At 36.5% G+C, this 24,641-nt stretch overlaps 2 protein-coding genes across 2 annotated transcripts; one reads left to right on the top strand and one right to left on the bottom strand.

The window, feature by feature from the left end:
• The first annotated feature begins 520 nt into the window (after positions 1–520).
• On the top strand, positions 521–8,493 carry tmbim4 (transmembrane BAX inhibitor motif containing 4). The gene is made up of 7 exons (XM_007259739.4): positions 521–709; positions 2,760–2,868; positions 2,975–3,080; positions 3,187–3,220; positions 4,721–4,838; positions 4,927–4,972; positions 6,252–8,493. The coding sequence occupies exons 1-7, from the start codon at positions 619–621 to the stop codon at positions 6,456–6,458; spliced, it is 711 nt and encodes a 236-aa protein (XP_007259801.2). The 5' UTR covers positions 521–618; the 3' UTR covers positions 6,459–8,493.
• Positions 8,494–11,031: 2,538 nt separating this feature from the next.
• On the bottom strand, positions 11,032–13,993 carry vhll (von Hippel-Lindau tumor suppressor like). The gene is made up of 3 exons (XM_007259740.4): positions 13,767–13,993; positions 13,504–13,638; positions 11,032–11,857 (listed from the first exon to the last, which is right to left on the bottom strand). Exons 1-3 carry the CDS (start codon positions 13,975–13,977, stop codon positions 11,694–11,696), a joined length of 510 nt encoding a protein of 169 aa, XP_007259802.4. The 5' UTR covers positions 13,978–13,993; the 3' UTR covers positions 11,032–11,693.
• Between the last annotated feature and the right edge of the window lie 10,648 nt (positions 13,994–24,641).

Here is a 24,641-nt window from a genome sequence, read left to right as displayed (position 1 = left end):
ATTTTGGTGAAGAAGGAATAGATCTGTTTTTTTTTGCCTTTCTGTAACAGAATTGAAAAAAAAAAAGAATCTTCATTCAATTCTTTATTTTTTATTTTTCCATGTTTGCATCTTGTAACAACACTCTGATGATGTATTGAGACTTACTTTTGTTACAAGATGGAAAAATCAGAAAATTGAGAAGTTTATTTTCATTTTTCCTGAAATTGTAATTGTGAGGTGCAGAAACTAGATACTAGAAAAATACATTGGAAAATGGATGAAAACCCATTACTTGTCTACTACACCAAATGGTTAGTAAATAATAAAGAGGTTTTGTACTGTCGAATTTTGCTTAATTGGTCAGACAGTTGAATTGATAAACATTACACTGACCGTGACCTAATTTTGTGTTTTTTCTGTGTTTTGGATTGTATGTTGCGCCAAAATAAAAATAAAAGATATTTAAAGTACCGAGAGGAGCTACAGTTGTTGGTATCAGTAGATGGCAGTATCAGACTTCATCCCCACACAGCTGTTCTCCTCCAAACATTTAAAGAACACTAAGAGCTGACGCAACCGGTAGCTGATCCATTAGCTCTCTCACAGCTAGCGCTATAGCTGTTCAGTTCAGACACCATGAATCAGGAGAAATACCCCCGCTCTTCTATTGAAGATGATTTTAATTATGGCACTAACGTCGCCACGGCGAGCGTCCAGATCCGTATGGGTAGGTGGATAACTTACTTGGTTTATTCACTGGCTAGCGAGGAAAATAGCCTAGCTGGGTTAGCTAGCTAGCTAAGCTAAGCTAACCTAGATGCTGAATTGTTTTTAGCTCAGTAGTTAGCACGGTAGCTAATAGAAGTAACTATAATTAATAGCTAGCTGTTAGCAAAGTTAGGTTAGCTGGCTAGCTGTAGCTTTCATTTTCGGTCAGTATACAGGGTTTTCAGTGTTAATAAGCATAATGTCGTTGTAGATATTTGACACTGCATTATAACCGATGGATACTGAGTCTCTAGGTTATTTAGCTTAGCTACACAAAAAATATATATACTTAATGATTAACTACTAGCTAAGTTAAGTTAGCTGGCTAGCTGTAGCTTTTATTTTCTGTCAGTAACGTTATAACTTACAGGTTTTTCAGTGTTTATAAGCATAATGTCGTTGTAGATATTTGACAATGCGTTATAATCAAATGATACTGAGTCTCTATAAAAATATATATACTTAATGATTAACTACGTTACTAGTTAGTAGTTAAGTAAGGATAGCTGGCTAACGTTATCTGTAGCTTTCAGTTTCAGTCAGAATCCAGGTTTCAGTGTTTATAAACATAATGTCGGGGTAGATATTTGACACCGGGTTATGACAGATGGATATTGAGTCACTATAGTAGCTAATTAGTTAGTTAGCTTAGCTACACACACAAAATAATAATACTTAGCTATTAACTACGAGGTATGGTAGGTTAGCTAGCTAGTGTCCTACAGACTAAAAGCTGGTAGCTACTATTCGAACTGACCATCCTAATCTTCCCATTTGTTGACCAGCTTAGCTGTTGCCATACACTATGTTGCCATAGTGTATGTTTAACTAACTTGTCAGTAGGAGTGTGCCATATCATCATATCGTACGCAAAAATAATAATAATATCGCCAACATTTTTGAAAATCGTGAACGACATTATACCCTGAAATATCGTTCCATATCACCCAGCCCTAATTATCACATCAGGGTATTAAATTTTTGCTGTTTTAGCAAAAGAAAAAAGAAAAACACCGTTCTCATTTCCCATTAAATATCTACTAGAGACATATTATATCTGTCCAGTATTATTTATTTTACTTTAATCCTGGATATATTGAGATATTTGGTGTGCATTATTAGTGTCATGGCATTCTGGATCATTGACTTCTGTTACAAATATGATGAAAATTCTTGTATTTTCTAATATCTCAGTTAGGGGTGTGCCATATCATTTTGTGTGCAATAATAGATTTGAATATTTGTTTTGTTACAGTAGTGTATTCTTGAAATATTGCCAAGAATATCATTATCACAAACATATCATACAATATCATGATATTATTTTAGAGCCATATCGCCCACTCCTATTTGTTCAACCATCATTGATCAGGCTAGTTGACAAGACTACCTACCTACTAACCTACCTTAACTAACTAGTTGACTATCTTGATCAGGTTGTTGGAACAATCCAGCTTAAGATCAGCTATTGCTGCTATAAAATAATCTAAGATGGTCTTTGATGGCATATGTGGTTGAGAAGCGGATCATCCAGACACAAACTTGCATTATACTTATAAGATTGCTTGGTCATGCTGGTTATGATTGGTCAATCAGCTTGGTGATGCTGGTTATCATGTTGATAGACCAGCCAACACCTTCAGTCTTCAAACATACTCAATGCTGGTCAATCTTGAGCTAGTCAGGCTGTTCTTTTCAGCATGATTAAAACACAAATGTGTCAGTGTAAATAATTGTTCCTTTACATGAACTAAAGCATACCATATAAACTGTGGAGATAATTTATTATACTGAGGGAACAACGTATAAAACTGAGGGAATAGTTTGTAATATTGACGGAATGAGTTTCTCAAATTGGTAAATTGAGGAAACAGTTCATAAATCAAAGGAATGGTTAAACTCTCTAATACAATTTTTGTACTCTAATATTTTAGGGTCTCTTAAGATGGACAATATCAACATTTAATCTACTGATAAGACTGATAAGTGTTCTATTTTTTCTTTTATAGATTTCCTACGGAAAGTGTACACCATCCTGTCGCTGCAGATCATCGTAACCACAGCTGTGTCTGCCCTCTTCATGTTCTGTGAGCCCATCAAGAACTTTGTGCATTCCAGGTAAAAGCCCAGCATAACACAATGTGTCCTCAACCACTGCAAAGACTAAGCACAGTATTTTTAAATATATTAGTTGAGTATATTCTCTAACCTGTAATTTTTACAGCCCCTCAGTGGTATTGGTGTCAGCTATTGGCTCCCTGGTTTTACTTCTAGCCCTGGCTATCTATCGTCACCAACACCCACTCAACCTCTACTTGCTGTTTGGATTTGTAAGTGTGCACTTTTTAATTTCTTTTCTCAGTCTAGAAATACAGTTTTAGTGCTTGTATGTTTTCACTGTGACTGTGATTTTAACCATTATTGTTGCTTTTTAAGACCCTGTTGGAGGCAGTATCTGTGGCCACAGCAGGTAAGTTATACTTGATTTTCTTTTTATGCTAAACTCTAGCTTTTGTAAAGTGGGTGGCAAATGTATTCTTCTTATTGAAAAAAACATGGCACTCTGCAAGCTGTGTAAACATCCTGATACAAAACATTCCACCCTGACAACTCAGAAACTTTAGATCAAATGATTTAACAAAAGTGCAGTTGTCCTCATCACAGTCATGTTACTTTTGTTTTTCATTTTAATCCCATTCAGCTCTTCTTAATGAGTTGATTAGTTGAGTCAGGTGTGCTAATAGAAAAGAAAACAGTAAACTGTGCAGAATATTGGCACATATTGCAGTAGCATAGCACAAAAAAGTAGAATTTCATTGAAAAGTTACTTTATTTTCATAATTCAGTTCAAAATGTGAAACTCATTATTATATAGATGTATTACACACCCAGAGTGATCTGTTTTAAGCATTTTTTGTTGTTGTAGATGATTGTGGCTTACAGCCAATGAAAACCCAGAAGTCAATATCTCAGAAAATTAGAATATTATATAAGACCAATTAATATTTATGGCATTTTGAGTCCTGCTGGAAAATGAAATCCGCACCTCCATAAAAGTTGTCAGCAGAGGGACAACACCAGCAGATGACCTGTCTCTCCAAACCGTGGAAACTTCCCACTAGATTTCAAGCAGCTTGCACTTCATGCCTCCCTCTGCTGACCATGGAGATGCGGATTTCCTTTTCCAGCAGGACTTGGCACACTGCCCACACTACCAAAAGTACCAATTGGTCTTATATAAAATTTAAATTTACGCTTAAAATAGATCACTCTGTGTTTAATACATCTATATAAGGAGTTTCAGTTTTTTGAAGTGAACTACTGAAACAAAGTAACTTTTCAATTATACTCTATCATTGCATCACAATACGGCAACATGAATAAGAATTTGTTATGCATAGCTGTGTGCAGGTTATCTACAAATGATATGTAAACTGTAAGAGCAGTATCACATTGTGTAAAAGATAAAGCATTGTGAATAGCAGCATATAATATCTGGGATGTAGAGAATAGTTATGAAGTGATAGACATTGACAGAGTGAGCAGTGTGAGCAGTTTGGTGGAAAGATGCTGACTATGGGTGAAACAAGGCAATTAAAAAATAAAAAAGTCACAGTGTGCCTCATGGGAATTTGATGGTTAATTGCAACAGAATAATGCTATTTATTAAGCTATCTGGTGCAGTTTACATCGTGTCAACATGCAAAATGCCATGAGGACATTAAACAATGAACCTCTTTTTGTAAAATAAAGCAAAATATGGGCTGGTCATAATCATGACATTTATTTGGGAAATAAGCTGTTACCATACCTTCATTTTTATCAAGGAAAAATATAAGGTTAATTTGGAGGAGGTAAAATTGTGGTTTGGGTGCATCAGGTCACATCCCCTTATTCTTACTGCCATTGAGAGATGAAGCTGCTGAAAAGTCCCATCAAGATTCTAATGACATTTAATTTTCCTTTTCAGTGACATTTTATGAATACTCAGTGGTGCTCCAGGCCTGCATCCTCACATCCGCTGTGTTTGCTTGCCTGACTACCTACACCTTCCAGTCCAAGCGCGACTTCAGCAAATTGGGAGCTGGGTAACTGTTTCTTTTGGTCTCTTACTAGTTCTTACTGTGTTCTGTTGACACTCAAACTGACACTCCCTACCTTATTCTCATTTTCTAGGCTGTTTGCTGCTCTTTGGATCCTGATCATTGCGAGCTTTATGAGGGTAAGTGCAGATTCTCTGGTTCCTTTTGTGTACGACCAGTGCATGGAAGTCTATGTGTCAAGCACACGATTCAACACTACTTGCAGATAAAGCACAGTCCTTTTCACCATAAAAAGAAATGAATCAAATAAAATATAACACAGCCATGTCTAATATGGCCTTCAGCTCAAGCTTGGATAGTTTTGCCTTGGGAGGCAATTACGAAGTGATAACTGATGAGATTTTTATACAGTACAAATTTACAATGCTTGTTCTTTTATCAAGTTAAAATGTAAAAGTACATGTAATGATTCAAAAGTGAATGACCTTCTGTAATTCACTGTTCCAATAGTTTTCTCAGTAATAGAGGCCTAGCAAAACCCAGATCATATACTGCTCTGGAAAACAATAAGAGACCATTTATATGTATTTGTTTGAGTTAAATAAACATTGTTGTTTTATTCTCTAAACTACAGACAATATTTCTCCCAAATTCCAAATACAACTATTGTCATTAAAAGCATTTATTTGCAGAAAAGGAGAAATGGCTGAAATAACAAAAAAGATGCAGAGCTTTCAGACCACAAATAATGCAAAGAATTCATAAAGTTTTAAGAGTTCAGAAATCAATATTTGATTAAATAACCTTTTTTAATCATAGTTTTCATGCATCTGTTTAAGGCAGGTTCTCCTCCACTAGTCTTAAACAATGCTTTTTGGATAACTTTTTGCCACTCCTGGTGCAAAAATTCAAGCAGTTCAGTTTGGTTTGATGGCTTGAGATTATCCATCTTCTTCTTGATTATATTCCAGAGATTTTTTAATTGGGTAAAATCAAGAAAAAAAACATTATCATTAAGTGGTCTCTTATTTTTTCCCAGAGCTGTGTAGTTATCGTTGTCTATGGCCTCAATTTTATAACGCATATTTCTCAACATGTATTTATCAAGCCTATAAAGCCTAGGCCAGTGAATAAATATGGTAACAGGTATGCTTGAAACAAACAATAAATTAATTTATTTTCTTAAATAAAATCTGATTTAACCAGACTAAAGTGCAGGTATGAAAACACCTCTTTGTTCCAGTTGAATTTAATTTGGCAGCTGAATGGAGACCTTATGTCAAAATCCTGGCTATGGCCTTATAATCCAGACTATTTACTGGAATGTGTGGGACAATGCAAAAATACTGTACTTCATCCTGGATAAAATGGCCACCTCAGAACATTTACGTGTCAAGTTGCAGACCCTTCCCATCTATTTTAATTCTTCCCTTGACTAAATTTCTCCTCCGTTTGTAGCTGTTCTTCCAAAACGACACGATGGAGCTGGTGTTTGCTGGTTCTGGTGCACTGCTGTTCTGTGGCTTCATCATCTACGACACACACCTGCTGATGCACAAGTTGTCTCCTGAGGAGCACGTGCTGGCCTCCATCAACCTCTACCTGGACATAGTCAATCTCTTCCTTCACATCCTGCGTATCCTCGATTCCCTGAAGAAGAACTGAGAGATTTAGATTGAATGTCTGTCTATCTGGACTGTCTGCTGCTCCAGGGGTGAACTCAGAGTATTGCCATGTTGGTGCTCAATTGAAAAGACACAGGTTCCATTGGTTTTAAATTATCTTCAATTATTTTGATCTGGTGTCCTGAAACAAAACTTAAGAAAACTTTTTATTAAAGTTTAATTTGATTGTAATTTTACACAAATGAAAATGATGTTCAAGCTAGACTCATGCTGCATTCTCTTAGAAGTTAGCTGTCGAAATTTCTGATTGCTGGAACCAAAAAACGCATCCACAAGTCAATACATTGCATTAGCACTTCTGTCTATGTGTGTCCCATTAAATCAGTCTTACAAACCAGTTACAACCTATTTCTACCTATGGATATGTTTGAGTATGTGTTCCATATATGTTTGAAAGTCCATAATACCATGTTATGGTTTGTTATTGTTCTAACTAGGCGTGGGCGATATGACCCTAAAATAATATCACAATATTTCCTGGTATTTTCACGATATGACAAAACACCGAATGAAAAAAAAATATTTATAAAATATATTACTGCAACAAAATGAAAAATACATTTTGTTATTGCATACGATATGATATGGCACACCCCTAACTGAGATATTACAAAATACGAGAAATTGATCAGATTTGTAAAGGAAATCAATGATCCAGAATGTCATGATACTAATAAGGCACTCCAAACATCTCCATATATCCAGGATTAAAGTAAAATAAATGATACTGGACAGATATAATCTGTCTCTAGTAGATATATAATGGGAAATGAGAACAGTGTGAATTTTTCTTTTGCTAAAAACAGCAAAAAAGTACTACCCTGATGTGATAATTAGGAGTGGGGGTTATGGCACAATATTTCAGGGTATTGTTCACAATATCTTTCAAAAATGTTGACGATATTATTGCGTATGATACAATATGGCACACGCCTAGTGCTAACAGTGCTATTTTGGGACATAAAAGCTGGATTTGTCATAAAACACCAGTAGAAATCAAACCAATTGTGGTCAACTTAAATTGTTTTTTGGAAATATGTTTAATTATATATTATATGATAAACTGAAACACAGTCAACTTAAATGTGATGTCATTCCCTGCCCTGACATCTGATTTATAAGCTAACTGAAATGCAGCATTAGTCATTAGTCTTGAATCCATGTTGCAGTGCTCTCATATACATACATGCATTCCCCTTGAGTACTACAATATGATTAGAAATCATCATAATTATTTTTCTTACTACTTTTATATGCTTCTAATATTGCAATACTTTGATCTCACCTCTAAAAAGCATGATTACTCCTACAGATCTGGGTGCAGCAGATCAGTTACGATTGTACATGATAACTCCTATACATGATTCCTTGCTTCTGTTTTCAGGTATTTGTAATGTGGAGGTGTTTATGAAATGTTCTGAGTCAGTGTGATTCCTCATTGTTGTAGTGTTAGTCATTTGGGAACACTCTTATCTTCACTGGTTAACTGATTGCATTAATTTTCTGTAGATTTGTATGTATGTGGTAAAAAAAAATGTATGTAAACTATTTTTGAATAGTTTGTAAAGTGAAAGTCATTAATCAGTTTCTGAATTATTTCAGGTAATTACAGTTAAATTGTGGTCAGAAAAGGTACAGCGCAATTTGTACAGCTTAAAACACTTGACAAGTATGCGTATTTCATAAATCTGCAAGTATTATGTAGTGTATTATGGTTCTTAAGTCTCACAGGACAAGAAAAATTACAATTTTCAGTGCTAATAACAGTGAAAGTAGTTGTACATCATGTCTGTGCCACATTTTAACATTGTATTTGGGGAAAATCCTTAGAAGTTACCTTTTTTCTATGCTTTGATTCTAACTTTAATTTATTTACAGGACCGTAAGTGCAATATTTATTGTAATGGGGAAATGCATCTGAGTGGGACAACTTATTGTACAAAAAGAGAAATAACTTAATGTGTTATAATCAAAAGGAATGTACAAAATACTGATTAAAATTATATATCTGAAAATGTTTGCCCTGTCATGTATAAAGTTTTTGTCTGCTGTCCTGACAGTTGAAGACCCTCCTCAGCTGTGCACACATCTTGTAAATGTTTAAAAAAAATGGCTGCCAATAAAGTTGGACACACTGGAGTGCACTCAATGACATATAAGCCTAAGGTCACTATTCTTAAAGCCCCAGAATTGGGCTGTGAAACTGTAGAATTGTATATTTTGAAGTGACTAAGTTTTAGGCCCTGTATAAGGAGTGTAAACACATCAATCTCACCAGATTCATTTGATAATCAATACTACTCCCAGTACAACTTAAACGCCAGTAATAATTGTCACAGCAGGAGGACTTATAAGAGCAATTATATCTGACTAACTCGAGATGCATTTGACTACCAAGTGTAAACACATGGTTCAAAATTATGATACAATTGAAATCCATACATCTGTATACTATCTTTCTATGTGTCATGGGAGTTGATTCTATTAAACTCTATTTGTTTAAAAGAAAAACAAATGTTTGATTTTTTCTTTTCCAAAGTACAGTTTTTTTTTAGTTTAAAGTCACAATTTTACTTAATGTTTTGGGAAACTGGCCCTAGCCCTCGATCAGCTCTGGAAAAAAAATAAGAGGCCACTTAAAAATGAAGAGTTTCTTTGATTTTTCCAAATTGAAAACCTCTGGAATATAATCAAGAGGAAGATAGATGATCACAAGCCATCAAACCAAACTGAACTGCTTGAATTTTTGCACCAGGAGTAAAGGCATAAAGTTATCCAAAAGCAGTGTGTAGGACTGGTGGAGGAGAACATGCTGCCAAGATGCTTGAAAACTTGAAAACTGTGATTTTAAAAATCAGGGTTATTCCACCAAATATTGACTCCTGACCTCTTAAAACTTTATGAATATGAACTTCTTTTCTTTGCATTATTTGAGGTCTCAAAGCTCTGCATCTTTTTTTGTTTATCTCTCATTTTCTGCGAAAAAATGCTTTAGATGACAATATTTTTATGTGGAATTTGGAAGAAATTGTCACTAGTAGTTTATAGAATAAAACAACAATGTTCATTTTACTCAAACATATATTTATAAATAGAAAAATTAGTAGTATCTAAATTTTTTTCTAGAGCTGTATATATATATGTATGCAGACAACAACCTTCTGTGGTTTGTTCTTAGTTTGAGCTCATTTTTGTGTTAAAGGTTGTGGGACATCATTTCCTACCACAGTGGTAAGTGATTCTTTAAAACTAAGACACATTTCCTGTTAAAGAGTAATGTTGCATTACTTTACATTTCTTTTAAAATTCTCTTTCTTGGCCAGTTCTTCCTATTGATTTTTCTTTTAGACATGTGTAAACACATGGATATCTAAGAGCTGTTCTTAATATTTATGATTGGGTAAATAGAAATGCTTCTATTTCACCATTCACCTTCCTCTATGAAGTTGCCACGTTGAACGGTTAAAGAAATTATGAACACAACAAACCCACAAGTATCCCCCATAAAGCTTAGAACAAATACATTTGGAAATGAGCTTTGATGTAATTGGTTGCCCTGTTTGTTAGGCTACAGCCCTATATATATATATATATCTCAATTTAGGCAGGTCTTCTTGCACTCATAGAAGTTGTGATTTCTGTTTTCTCTGTAGAAAACTCTGTAGACATTGATGGTGTGATTATATTTAGGAGTCTTTTAATTACAATTAAATTAATTGCCGCATAAACCTGACTGTTAGTGAAATGACTCCAAATGTTCTGCCATTATAAAGCAATTATGATTGCACTGAGCACAGTGCAGCACAGCGTCATGTAGAGACTGTGCTTTTTATCTGCTTCAATCTTATTACTGTTTAAACAGCATACAAGGCTTTTTACCCATGAGCCAAAACATTATGACCGCCTGTCTATTATGCTGTTTGGGATTCACATGACTGCAGATGAATGAACCCTCAGCCCTGTAGGTTGGGAGGTGGAGTCTTCACAGACTTGTTGGACGACTTCATAGATCTGGACTATGATGTGTGGAATTTGTGTGGAACTCTTTGTTGTGTCATTGCTCGAATCATTCCTAAAAAGTGTGTGCAGTATGTCAGGCAGAGATGGCCAATGTATTCTAAATACATCAATATATTCAAAACTATTTAATATGATGTTAAAAAAAAATTACAATATAATAATGTTGCAAATGCTACACAGGTTATCTATCATCTGTGTGAGAATTTAACATAATTAAGAACAAGCATGGGTCATTTCTAGTGAGATAACACTTAGGTACTACTTTTTGTGCAAATAATATAATACCATACCATTATAATACCATACAAACATCACAATTAAATGCAGGATGACTTCATTTCATAACCCATAAATCATAATTATAAAGTGCAGTTTCCTGACTCAGTGAAACATAACGATAAGTGTGACTGTCTAATGTTTATTGTTAAGTATATATACTAGTGCATCTCAAAAAAATATAATAATATATTGAATATAATTCAGTTCAAAATGTGAAACCCATATATTATATAGATTTATAACACACAGAATGATCTATTTAAAGCGTTTATTTCTTTCTAATAAAGACTTAAAAATCAGTGTTTCAGAAAATGTGATTATTATATAAGACCAATTGGAACTTTTTAAGTGTGTGCAGTGTGCCAAGTCCTGCTGGAAAATGAAATCCGCATCTCCATAAATGTTGTCAGCAGAGGGAAGCATGAAGTGCTGTAAGACTTTAGACTTGATAAAACACAGTGGATCAACAGCAGCAGATGACATGTCTCTCCAAACCATCACTGATTGTGTGATTGAAACTTCACACTAGACCTCGAGCAGTTTGGACTGTGTGTCTCTTCCACTCTACCAATCTGAATTAATGCATGTGCCCATAACAGCACCATCACTGTATGACCTTTAATAAATACAACCTCTATTGTTTAACAGGCAAAGTAACAACAAACAGAATAATATATTCCCACATGATTTCTTTTTTGATGTTGTTATCGTCCCTTATTTTACAGATCCTCACAATTCATTGACCTGCAAAACCTTGGAATAAAATTTTGAATGTAAACCGTTTCTTATTTCTGCATTTGAATAAAGTTGCCAAAAATATGCTATTTGCTATTTTGTACTGATTAAATATAACATTTTTATATTATAAAGGAATGTCTGTATCAGAGGTAAGGATATTTCAGTCCTGAGTCCACGGTCAGCTGCTCATCCTCTGGGCTCTGAGGGTTTGAATGTCTCTCAGTAAGTCAGGAGAGCGGTGAAGTTCCTTCTTCAGAAATCCAGGAATCTCCAGTCTGTCGATATCTGTGTCTCTCACCAGTTTTCTTATCAGTTTTAAACAGTATTCCTGTAAACTGTAGACTGTGGTGGGAACAGAAAAGACAAAGAAAGGGTTAAACTGGATTTCAGAGCATTTTCTAGAGCTTAATGTCAATATAACATACATTGTGTTTGCAGCGAGTTTTTTTATTTCATACAAAAAATAAATAACAATTACATACACTTCTCATGATTTACTATGACTGAGGACATTATTACAAATATAAATGAATGTTAAGCTTCATTTTTACAACATTTTATGCATTTTTTTATGTGGTGTGTGTGGCTGTATGTTTGTTTTTGTTCAGTATGTGTCACGTAGCGATTTCATGGGTTAAAGTAAAGGACAGATTTCTGTAAGGAACTTTACACAACTTTTAAAGGGCCTCTTTTGAGTTAAGGGGCCACAATACAAATGTGTCTAAAGTATTTACATCCATTTCTCAGGTAGAAGTATAGATACTAGGGTTTAACATTATTTCTGTAAAGGTTAAAGTATCAACTCCTTAAGCTTTTTACTCTTTGAGTAAAAGTGTAAAAGAACTGGTTTTAAAACTACTTAAAGTATAAAAGTAAAAGTAATATGGTGAACAAAAAAGGACAAAAGCTTAGCAGGGTTGTAAGCAAATGTATTTTAGTAGAATTTAAATATATGAAAGAAGCTTATTTGGATTTTGTCTTGAGTTCTGCTTAGTCTCTGCACGGATCATCTTCATACTTTGCTACATATGTCTGCTATGTTCTTACTGGTGACGTGTGAAGGTGTGATGGATCACATATTAACCAATAGGGTGTCCAGATGAAGAGTTTATCTGGATACGTTTTTTTTAAAGATAAGAAGCTGGAATGAAAACAAGCTGAAATGAAATAGGAGTAACGAGGCTATTTTTAAGATGTAAAGAGTAGAAAGTTTAGATAATTGTGTGAAAATGTAATGAGTAGGAAAAAAAAACTAATTACTAGTATAGATAACAAAAATGTATACTTTAAGGAGCCACTAAACCTAAACCACCTTTTTTATAGCTGAATCAATCCCTTCACCCAGTATCTACAAGATTCAATGCAATCAACAAAAAACCCTTTAAGATATTACTTATAAATATAAATATAATATAAATATTAAAAATATAAATAATTCAAAGCGGAGGGTGGACAAACAGACAGACACACACTCTGATGTAACAGTTGTGGCATCTTCAATTCATCTGATGGCAGAAATGTGTGTGTGGCTTGCGGGTCTAAAAGAGTCTAAAAGTGGAGAGGGTGCGCAGTTGTAGTGCAGAAAAACGGGCCAAAGAGTCTAAAAGTTGCCGTAATTAAGGAGTTTAATATTAAGAGACATCATGAAATTAAACATCAATATGAAAAATCTTAGTTTACACAACACTGTCAAAGATAAAGATAGTAAGTCAAGTAAAACGGTGTGTAAATGAAAGTAATCAGGAAAATGTATTATTTAAAGTGGTATATTTCCTTCTGGCCCCCAACAAAAAAAGTTTGGACACCCCTGCACCCCTAGCACACTGCTCAGCCCAATCAGCTGTCATTTCTGCATTTTTTTAAGCTTTTCCAAATCTGAGCTAAAATCAGGGGGTTTAGTGCCCCTTTAAGTAAAGTAATAAAGTATTTGTACTTCATTTCTTTACACCTCTGATATTATATGATGCTTGCTTAGAGTATAGGCTCACCTGGACTGGTGACAGTGACGGTGCGAAACAGGGGGTGTCCATCCTCTCTATACTCAGCAGCGCTGGGGAAGTAGACCTCGCGAGAGTCTATAAGAAGTGCTGAACCGTCTGATGCTCTAAATATCCACGGATGTGCTGAAAAAATAACACACACACAATCTAGCGTTACCCAACACTGTCCCAGTGTATGTGGGGTAGCGTGTGTGTTAGGATCTGGTGTTGTGGTTCATGGTGGGTCTCGGCCTCTCTCCGGCTCTACTCACTCTGATATGTGTTCATCCGCAGCCACTGGCCGGGGCTGATCTCCCCGTAAGAGACCGGAGCTCCGGCGAAGTCCAGCCACCACGCCTCCGCCCGGCAGCTGCATCTGTTCTGGAAGCTGACGAAGCTGGGTTCCAGTGAATGGAGGGATCTGAGCGGCTGCAGCTCTTCCTGTTCGGCCATTTGTTCAGACTTACTGACTGAGTGAATCATATCGAAAGAGAAAGTTTGAATCACACGTGCGTAATTGTGTAGTTTTGGCCACCAGATGGAGCCACGCGCTCAGGGTTCTAAATTTTAGAGGCGTATAAAATACTACAGACTCAGACTTGAGTAAAAGCACTTTAGGCGCTCTATTAAAAAGTTCAGTAGACTTCAGTAGAAGTACTGAAGTATTCAACAATTATTGTACTTAAGTATTGAAATTAGTTTATGTTCCACAAAGGGCCATTCCAACGAATCAGTTCCATTTCTGTCCCCAGAAAACAATACAATAACTTTAAAGTGCATTTTATTGTTAAGCATAGTGTCTTATACATTAATTTCAAAAGTAAGATATGTAATTAAAAAACATTAATAATAACTACTTAGAACACTAAAAAAAATAGCATCTGTTACCCGTCCCCACTCTCTAACTAGAAACTTTACCATGAAATATAAATATTAAAATGTTGTATTTTTTGCATTGTTGTGACTCCAAATTCCATCTATGCTTTAAAAATATTTTATTTACAATAAATAAAATGTGCTCAATGTCCTGTTACTTTCAGTCCCGTTACTTAAAACATAAATAGTTACAGGAATGAGTGCTAGTAACAGGAGTGAGTTCCAGTAACAAGAATGAGTGCCTGTAACAGGAGGGATTTTTTTTGTCATGAATATAATTTGAATATGTAGTCAAACATTTCTTTAAAATGGTTCTTGTTCTTGTAGCCTACAACACAGAGGCCAATCACTTAATCATTATATATGAGCTACAAGTTTACCTAGGTAGCCCAGGGGGGAATTACTACACACTGATGGTGAATGTCAGAAACTGGGGGACACACCCAATATGCAAATAGATATGTGCCAAAAGCCACTGGAAAAAAAGTTGCCAATGGCAACAGACTAAACTCAGTATTTTTACTCTGTTTGAATATATATATATGTGGCTACAAATGTTCAGATAACTCAAAATATTTGAGTAATGTTAGGAAATATCCTTTTTTTAATTTTTTCATAAAACAGGGTTAATTTGAGTTGAATTTGAGTTCAGACCAATAGTGGGTTTACAGTGTATTAAGATTTATCTTGAGCAGACAGGGGAAAACCACTGTCTGTTAAAACGGAAGAGAGAAAGTGTGTGTTTTTGTGTGTGTGAGTAAAGGTTTTAAATTGTGTAAGTATGGTAGCACTGTAGTATTGAGCCCACAGTGAGTCATTTGCTCTTTTTTTTTAAAACCCCCCTTTCAAACCTTTTAAAAGATGGAAAATATGAAGGCTTAGTTATGTATCACAAAGTGATATGAAGAAAATGCGGTATGAATCATGTTCACAGTCGTTAGAGCATCAGAGCATAGTGCATGAGAGCCTTTGCTTATTAGCTTTAGAGAATGAGATAAACACCCACAGGCCTGGTGAAGTGCAGATGTGAGCTGGTGGGGTTCTACGCTTCTGAATTTTGCCTCCAGAGCTCTGAGTCAGTCTTATGTGAGTTATCTAACGGCTCTGTAAATGACTAGACAGTGTTAATGATGTGTTATTCATCAGGATTTCACTGACCCACATAGGCATATCCACACTGTTACACTAAAGAGCAGACTTCTGTGTAGGGGTTTACTTTACAGAGATGAGAGAAACCTCATGCCTGTTCAAATTGGAGGGAAAGCATATGTGTGAGTGTGTGTGTGCACGCGTGCATGCTGGTGAAAGCAGCTCTGAGATGAGTCTGAGTGTGGTCCCAGTTTGTTTAAAGGGTCACAATGAGCCATCCGTTCTCCTCCAGACCCCTTTCTCAAAGCTTCCAAAAGATGGTAAAATCCACTTAAAATTCCAGGCTGCTTGGTGTTCTGGAGGAGGGATGGGGGCACTTAGACATTCTTGTGGGATGACAGCGAGACTTTGATGTTAGTGTGTTTTTTGTCTCTTGAGAGGCAGGACAGTCTGGGAGGAGGAGGGGTTAGAGAGCACCCATCCCGTGGAGACCAACATTCACTAATGCTCACAAACTAAAGTGTTTACCCCCAAAACACACACACACACACACACACACACACACACACACACACACACACACACAGCGCACCGTGAGACCACTCACACAGCATACAGCATGCTGTAGCACTCTCTACAGTACAGTCCACTGAGTGCTTTAAGATGCTAAGTCATTATTTTAAGATACTAAGTCGTTATTTTAGATACTAAGTGGTAATTTTGAGATACTTAGTGATTATTTTAGACACTAAGTCATTATTTTGAGATATTAATTAGTTATTTTAGATAATAAGTGATTATTTTGGGATGCTATTCCGTTATTTTATATACTAAGTTGTTATTTTGAGATACTAAGTCGCTATTTTGAGATACTAAGTCGCTATTTTGGATTACTTAGTCCATGTGTTAGATACAAAGTCAATATTTAGAAATATTAAGCTGTTATTTTAGTTACTAAGTCATTATTTTGAGATGCTACGTTGTTACTTTGAGATGCTAAGCCATTATTTTAAGATACTAAATCATTACTTTAGATACTAAGTCGTTATTTTGAGATAATACTTTTTTTTTTGAGATACTAAGTTGTTAGTTTGAGATACAAAGTCGTTATTTTGAAGTCATTATTTTTGAAGTCATTATTTCAGGATACTAAATCATAATTGTTTTAGATACTTAGTCGTTATTTTTAGATACGAAGTTGTTGTTTCAGATACTAAGTCATTATTTGGAGATACTAAGTCATTATTTTGAGGTATTTAGTCGTTATTTTAAGATACTAAGTCACCATTTTGAGATATTAAGTCGTTATTTTGAGATACTTCATCATTACTTTAAGATATTAAGTGGTTATTTTAGAATGCTACTTGGAAACTAGAAACCTCTAGCAAGACTTTCTCAGCATACAGCATGCTGTAACACTCTACAATATACAGTAACCACTCAGCATAAAACACACTATAACACTTATATTATGTCCCATGATTTTTGCTTAGTCCAGTAACAGCTAAAGAACTCAAAACATTGATCTGCAGGATGTGCGTGTTTAATAATTTTTTTTATTAAATATAAAATTGATTTTTAAACTGATAAGATCAGCTGTCTGTTCCAGCATGTGTCATAAATAGTAGGGATTAATGAAAGGGTTGTATCAGATTGTATCAGATTTTTTGCAATACCGCTATGACAGCATTCTGATTATTAAAAATACTTGATCAATAATTGTGCAACCAAATATCTCAAATATGCACATCTCAAATATGTGGTTTATTGCTTCCCCACTCTTTGCACAGTTGCTGTTTACTGTGTCCAACAATCTGGATGCACTTTCATGTTGCTTTTTAGTTTTGATTGGTTTCATGTCCGCCTCCTCGCTTTTTTTGTTTTTATACTCTTTCTAATTTGCCCCGCTTTAATCTGAAGCATATTTTCCATTGTGTGTGAGCGTGTGTTGTGTGATGACGGCTCAGCAGGTTTCTCTCTGATCTTACTTGGCAGGTTTGCGGCGATGCTGTGGGAGCTTTGGCCTTCTCTTCAGAAAGCTGCAGCGTGCTGCATTCAGCCCATTCTGGACGAGTTTGGGGAAACCAGGCATTAAAGTCAGCACCCCCCACCCAACCACCTCTCACACACACACACACACACACACACACATTATACAAACACACACATACAGACTTGTCGGCTGGTTCTCCATTTCCCCTGACATGCTGCCACTGTTATGATCATTAACAGATTTAAAGCCTCACCACACAAGCACTCATAAACACACCCTGTCATTTACACATTATTAACCACTGACTTCAAGAACATATAAAGGCCTCACTCAAGCCATGAAGGTGTGCTTATTTTAATACACAAATATATATATATATATATATATATATATATATATATATATATATATATATATACAGCACAAAACTCATTGTTTCAAAGTGCTGACATCTCCCTCATCTGCTGACTTGCCACGAATGGTAGGTACAGATCCCTCCCTCAGACGAAGCACGGTTCTCAACCAGCAGACTGAAATGGTAGATCTTCAACTGATTTAGTTGGGTGGGGCTCAGGTGGGGGTAGGCAGGTGAGGGGTGATGCCAGGGTGGTTCTATGCAGGTTTTCTAATTTTGATGTCACAATAGGGCAGCGTCCAAACTGCTCAAAAAAGCATAGGATTCCTGAAACCAAACTCCTTCAGTGATTCCTAAAAACAGACAGATGCTAGAAACTTGAAGTGTTAATGGGGCCAGTTGAGACCCAAGTGGAAATTATAACAGCACACAAAAGTGAGTTTTGCATTATATGTCCCCTTTAAAGCCCAGATATAAAGACCCAGGAGGACAGCAGGGCAGGAGTTTGGGGCAGCTTTGCTGGAAAAGCGTGAAGCTGAAGCCCCCCCCCACACAAAGAGATACAAAAGAGAAAGGGAGAAAATAAATGCAGGAAGATGGGGAGGAGGTGTGTGCGAGGTTGTTCGACATGCAGGTAGAAAGGAAGTGACGGTTTATATAGTTCGGAGAGTGGGAGGAGTAAGGGCGTGGATCAAACTCCTAAAATTAAGTTATATAACTCCTCGAAAAAGGGGCACCGAGTGGTCCAGCGGTCTAAAGCGCTGCCACTATGAGTGAGAGGTTGCAGGTTCGAACCTCCGCTTATGCAGCTTTGCCATCAAGCTGCTGGCGCTCAGAGGGAGCACAATTGGCCCTGCTCCCTCTGGGTGGGTAGATGGCGCTCTCTCCCCACATCACTCCTAGGGTGATGTCCACAGCACAGGGCATCTGTGAGCTGATGTATCAGAACCGAGTTCCTGCTAATGAGTGGGTTGGGTAATTGGCCGTGTAAATTGGGGAGAAAATTGGAAAATTTTGAAAAACTCCACAAAAAAAAATAAAAATCCACGAAAAGGTTATCACTGTCTAATATGACAGTGAGTTTAGTGTTACTTAGTGATCTTCCCTGTCACTTGATCTGAATCTGAATCGGTAAAACAGGAGAAAGAAGTGCTCATAAAAAGTTTTTCACATCTGTTATTCTACAAATAATTAAGGATCTTTTGAGAGCAAAATACCAAATATTAGGAAGTATTAGAATTTTATTAACGAAATACAGTGTTCTGTGGCAAATAGAAACTTTTAAAAACTTTCTTTGAAAGGCTATTTCTCTATGACCCTACGTGAAAAATTGGGCCTCTTGAGTCTAACCTGTCAGTCTAAACATGCTGGCTAAGTGCTCCACCAGTGCAAAACAGAGCCCCTTATAGTAGGGTTCAAGCATCCTGTACAATTCCCTTGGCATATGCTGCACATGCACTCGTCCACTGGTGGAGAAAACAGTGAAGGATGACTCATCTGACCAGGTCAGTTTTGTTCCACGTCTCAACAGAGTCTGTCGAGTTTTTTTGTTTTTTACAACATGTGTGTTCCTCTTTGTAATGAAGGGTGTTCTGTTGAAATACACAAACACTGTATTATTGTGGATAATTACTCTACATTCTGTTCTTCTGGAGTTTTTTTCTATAATAATTATTATATGAGCTTCATACACGCCATCATCATCCTGTTCTGTAAACACCAGTCATCCTCCCTGCCCGTGCCCTGCTACCTGGTCTCCACCTATAAGCCTACTGTATTTTTCCACAGGCTGATTATGAATGGGGACACACTGCTGATTCAGGCTCTTGGCTCCGACAGACATTCGACCGCTTGGCCTTTGATGTCTTGCTCTCTTGCTGGGACTCTAATGGGAGCCTTGCCCCGCAGCGGGCATGATGAACCCACGGCTTTTGTTGCTTCTGCCTCTCTCCTCGGTGCCAAGAGGGGGGAATTAAGTGACTGGCACAATCACATACACATACCCCCCCTTCCCCATCAGGCTTAGGGTTGAGCTCTCTGCCACAGCCTGGGCCCTTACCCTGCCACCAGCCTCCCCCCTTTCACTTTGATTAGATGAGCAGAAAATGTGTTTGCACTTGCCCTGACTGTCCTTCCTCTTCTGGGTTATTTTTTTTTAGAGAATTCTTTGAAAACATGTTGCATATGCTGTACAGAGCTATGACAGCCAAGAAAGAGAATTAAAATTCTATTGTATGCATGTTTTAATGAACTTTTTAATTAACTATAACAGCAGAATATAACAAGAATTTCTTGTTATTGAAAAACTTCTTCATGAAACATGATAAGATTTTTCGAAAGCACAGGTTTTTCTCCCCCTTTTTCTAAATCTAACCCAGCCATTGCATGGATTTTTGGAGATTTACCAGCAGTTTATCTAAATCAAAAAAGCTGTAACTGATATAGATGGAGTTGATAACATATGAGCTCCAACAGTTTTATGTAATTACAAGTTCTTGAGAGGTGTAGCCATGGTCTGGAGGAAAATCCTAACTGTCAAACTAAACTGACAGGAAAATAAACCCCTGATCCAACATTAACACCTTCAAGCCTGACCTAAAGTTAAAATACACTGCCTGACCAAAAAAAAAAAGTCACCACCTGGATTTAACTTAGTAAAAGATGTGGGGTAAAGCTGCAGTTGGTCTGCAGGTCTAGGTTCAGCAACAGTATGTGCTGAAAGAATGAGGTCACTCTACCTGAATATACTGAATATAGACCAGGTTATTCCATCAATGGATTTTTTCTTCCCTGATGGCACGAGCATATTCCAAGATAAGAAAGAGTGGTTCAGGGAGCATGAGATCATCATTTTCACACATGGATTGAGAGAGTTCACCACAGATTCCAGACCTTAACCTCAAAAAAATTAATGCAACAATGGATTGAAATAAATCTTGTAACATTGCAGAAGCTTATAGAAACTATGCCACAGGGAATGTGTGCCACAATCAAAGCTAAAGGCGCTCCAATTAAATATTAGAGTGTGTGACTTTTTTTTTTGGTCAGGAAGTGTAGCTGACCATAGTGGTATAGTCCGATGAATGTTTATTGACCACATTGACAAGAAATCGATTGATTAATGTTAATTGATCAATGTCATAACTTTACTTTGAGAATAAAAATATTTACATTGAAATAGAGCAGAATCTATCCCTTCTGTTATGTTACAGGTCAAATTGACCCATTTTAAAGTTTGAAGTTTAAAAATAGTTAAAAATATTTTTTTCAGTTGAAATGAAACTTCTTCTGCTTGCCTTAAAAACTGCTGTGTTTTATATGTTGGTCTTTCAAAAGTAATAAAGTAGTGAAACATTATAAAAGTTTGAACAATTTTTTTTTGCGAAAATGAGTGAATTATCCTAATTAAACCATTACCTGTTAGAGGTAGGAACACCATTGTACTAAATATTGATAGAATAATTGGTAATGGAGTTAGTAATAAAATATTCACACTGCTTGTTAGGATTTTTTGGGTTTATTGGATTTTTGGGGATAATTATGAATGCACTTGATCAAATTGACCCAAGAACACCATTGCAGTTTCTGACAAATAAACAGTGTTGGGCACATTACTTTGAAAAAGTAATTAGTTATAGTTACTAGTTACTTCTCCAAAAAAGTTACTAACTGAGTTACTCCACTATAAAAGTAACTAGTTACCAGTAAACGTAACTATTGCGTTACTTTTGTGTTACTTACTTTATTTTACTTGAGATAACTTTAGTAGGGGTTATTTTAGAAAAATGTAACTGCTAACATTTAGAGAAGCTTGCTTTCATGAGCATTTGGAGGAAGGACCTTAAAGGGCTTTGACCATCAAACCAGATTCTCTGCCAGCAATTAGTTGAGTCAGTAAGGCTTTGAACGCATGTTGTAAAAAGTGACCCGGAGTCGTTGCTATGGCTGAGCCGCCGGGCCGGTCGTAACAGTAGCACACCTGACCATATGTAGACTGCACCTGCTGCTCGGAGGCTCCCCAGATGTGAGAAGGAACTTCAGAAGTAATATTGAACCATAAAGAAGGGAGCACATGGAGTCTTTAGCCAAGGTTACTGCCATTCCATTTGGTCAGTGCATTTTTCAGATTCCACTGTGTGTTTTTGTTATTGTTTGATTTCCCCCATGAAGGGTCAGCCGGTGGGTCGGCTAGGGGGGCGGGTCGGCTGCTCCTGTCCGTGTGGGATGGTGCCGCAGTGGGTTGAGATGCTACGTGCCACCGAGAAGCTCAAATAATCAGCTCACACCGACTGTTTATTTTCCCCTGTCGTCTCTGACCACCTCACTGCCTTCCCCTGGCCTTGGGGAGACACGGCTGGTTGACCAGTGCCACACACATACACACACCCCCAACAATGGCTAAGCCAGGGTTAATTGGTGTAATATGTGAGTGGAAATGTTTGGAGGAAGGATGGGGTTAGTGATTCACCTTGGTGAAGTACTGCTGAAGAATGTACTGGGTAGACATGAGGCGTCAGGGATCTCCACAACAGCGTACAGAATACACTACAGTTCAAAAGTTTAAAATGATTTGACATTTTAGTTATATTTTTTGCTATTACACAGACATGCAAAATCACATGGGACATGGACAAGTACTGTGTTTGTATGGGGCCTCCTGCATTGAATGTGAATGTAATGTATATTTTTTGCACTCCAGCATTTAAACCATATCCCGTTTGTGAAACTTGGTGGTGGTAGTATCATGGTTTGTGGCAATTTTGCTGCAACCAAGCCAGGGTGGCTTTTCATCAGAGATAGAACAAGTAAATGTGTCCTTGAGCTGAATCTCAATAGAATGTGGGCCATGCAGCAAGACAACGACCCTAAACACACAAGTCAATGTATATTAATATAACATACAGCTCTGTAAAAAAAATTAAGAGACAACTTCAGTTTCTGAATCAGTTTCTCTGATTTTGCTCTTTATAGGCAGATGTTTGAGTAAAATTAAAATTGTTGTTTTATGAATTAAACTATGGACATGAACATTTCTCACAGGTTCAAAATAAAAATAGAAACAGTAAAATGAACAAAAAAGATGCAGAGCTTTCAGATCTCAAAGAACACTTGTTTTTAATCACAGTTTTCATGCATCTTGGCATGTTCTCCTCCACCAGTCTTACACACTGCTTTTGGATAACCTTATGCCTTTACTCCTGGTGCAAAATTCAAGCAGTTCAGTTTGGTTTGATGGCTTGTGATCATCCATCTTTCTCTTGATTATATTCCAGAGGTTTTCAATTTGGAAAAAATCAAAGAAACCTATAATGTTTAGTATAAGTGTTCTCTTATAAACGACAAGTCAAACTTTTAACTTTAATCCAATAGAAAGGTTGTGAGAGGAGCTAAAGCAGCAGCTAAACCAATATGCAGGACTGATCAGCAGTTACTGGAAACTTTTTGTTGTAGATTTTGCTTCACAAAGGGGGTCAAACCAGATACTGAAAGCAAAGATTTACATACTTTTGCCACTCACAAATGTCATCTTGGATTTTCCTCCAAAAATAAATGACTACTTCTAATATTTTGTATGTTTAGCTGTATGTTTATTTTGAAAATGATTGATATATAGAACCGTTCACCATTTTTAAAAGAGTGTAGATGTGTGTCCTGAGGTAACCGTAAGTCTTGGCTGGAGGAGAGTAAGCTGGAGACTGAATCACAGCTCTGGAACTGTATATGTGTGTGTGTGTGTGTGTGTAGGATCTGTGGGTGGACCAGCACTGAGGCATCTACTCATTAACAATAGCAGGTGGTTGGAACAAACCACTTTATAGGGCCGATAATTAAACATGAACATTCTTTTCAGATGAAACAGCCTTTCACCAAGACCAAACGGAGAAGCAAAACAGGCCAAACTTGCACTCCAGACTGAGACTGGTGGGTGTAATGCATATGTAATCAGTGGTTGTTTTACATTTAAGTTCCTAGAGGACTATTCATTAGATAATATTCACTCTTTCTGGAATAGAAGCTTTATACATGTTTAAAACAGCATGGTGCTTTTCTGCTTTTTCTTTTATGTGCCTCATTCCATCACAAGCATGTGATTAGCAGTAGTTTCAGAATGTGTCAATCGCAGCATATTGCAAAGCCTGTTTATATACACATCCTTAACTGAATGGATAATATTGGATAATTATATATATATATATAACTGTAACTATATACAGCTCTGGAGTTCAGTTTATGAATCAGTTTCTCTGATTTTGCTATTTATAGGTATATGTTTGAGTAAAATGAACATTGTAGTTTTATTTTATAAACTACGGACAACATTTCTCCCAAATTCCAAATAAAAATATTGTCATGCAGAGGATTTATTTGCAGAAAATAAGAAATGGCTGAAATTACAAAAAAGATGCAGAGCTTATGGACCTTATTCATTTATATTAATATTAATATTTGGTAGAATAACCCGGGTTTGTAATCACAGTTTTAATGCATCTTAGCATGTTCTCCTCCACCAGTCTTACACACTGCTTTTGGATAACTTTATGCCACTCACTCCTGGTACACAAATTCAAGCAGTTCAGATTGGTTTGATGGTTTGTGATCATCCATCTTCCTCTTGATTATATTCCAGAATCCACTCTGCTAAAGTACAGCATTATAAAGGAGTTTCAGGGAAGGTTCTTCAGAGCTGAGGCTAAGTGCAGCAGTATTAGCATTAGCCGCTAACCACAGTGCTAGTTTTTTTGCCGTTCAGAGGTGAGTATATCAGACTGTAGTCAGCATGTTAACTGTGTTAAACAAACTACATGAGACAAATCACTAGCTGATAGCGCCCTG

The sequence above is a fragment of the Astyanax mexicanus genome, chromosome 2 (genome assembly GCF_023375975.1).
Source record: "Astyanax mexicanus isolate ESR-SI-001 chromosome 2, AstMex3_surface, whole genome shotgun sequence".
Lineage (NCBI taxonomy): Eukaryota > Metazoa > Chordata > Actinopteri > Characiformes > Acestrorhamphidae > Astyanax > Astyanax mexicanus.
The sequence above is the reverse complement of the archived record's forward strand: the minus strand, read 5'-3'. Positions and strand labels throughout refer to the sequence as shown.

Excerpts from the sequence above, each read along its gene's own strand:
- tmbim4 (XM_007259739.4), top strand. The coding sequence starts at position 619 with ATGAATCAGGAGAAATACCCCCGCTCTTCTATTGAAGATGATTTTAAT. Across the intron at positions 2,869-2,974 it reads AAGAACTTTGTGCATTCCAG|CCCCTCAGTGGTATTGGTGT; the intron begins GTAAAAGCCCAG and ends TAATTTTTACAG. Across the intron at positions 4,839-4,926 it reads TTCAGCAAATTGGGAGCTGG|GCTGTTTGCTGCTCTTTGGA; the intron begins GTAACTGTTTCT and ends CTCATTTTCTAG.
- vhll (XM_007259740.4), bottom strand. The coding sequence starts at position 13,977 with ATGATTCACTCAGTCAGTAAGTCTGAACAAATGGCCGAACAGGAAGAG. Across the intron at positions 13,639-13,766 it reads GCGGATGAACACATATCAGA|CACATCCGTGGATATTTAGA; the intron begins GTGAGTAGAGCC and ends TTATTTTTTCAG. Across the intron at positions 11,858-13,503 it reads CGTCACTGTCACCAGTCCAG|TCTACAGTTTACAGGAATAC; the intron begins GTGAGCCTATAC and ends TTCCCACCACAG.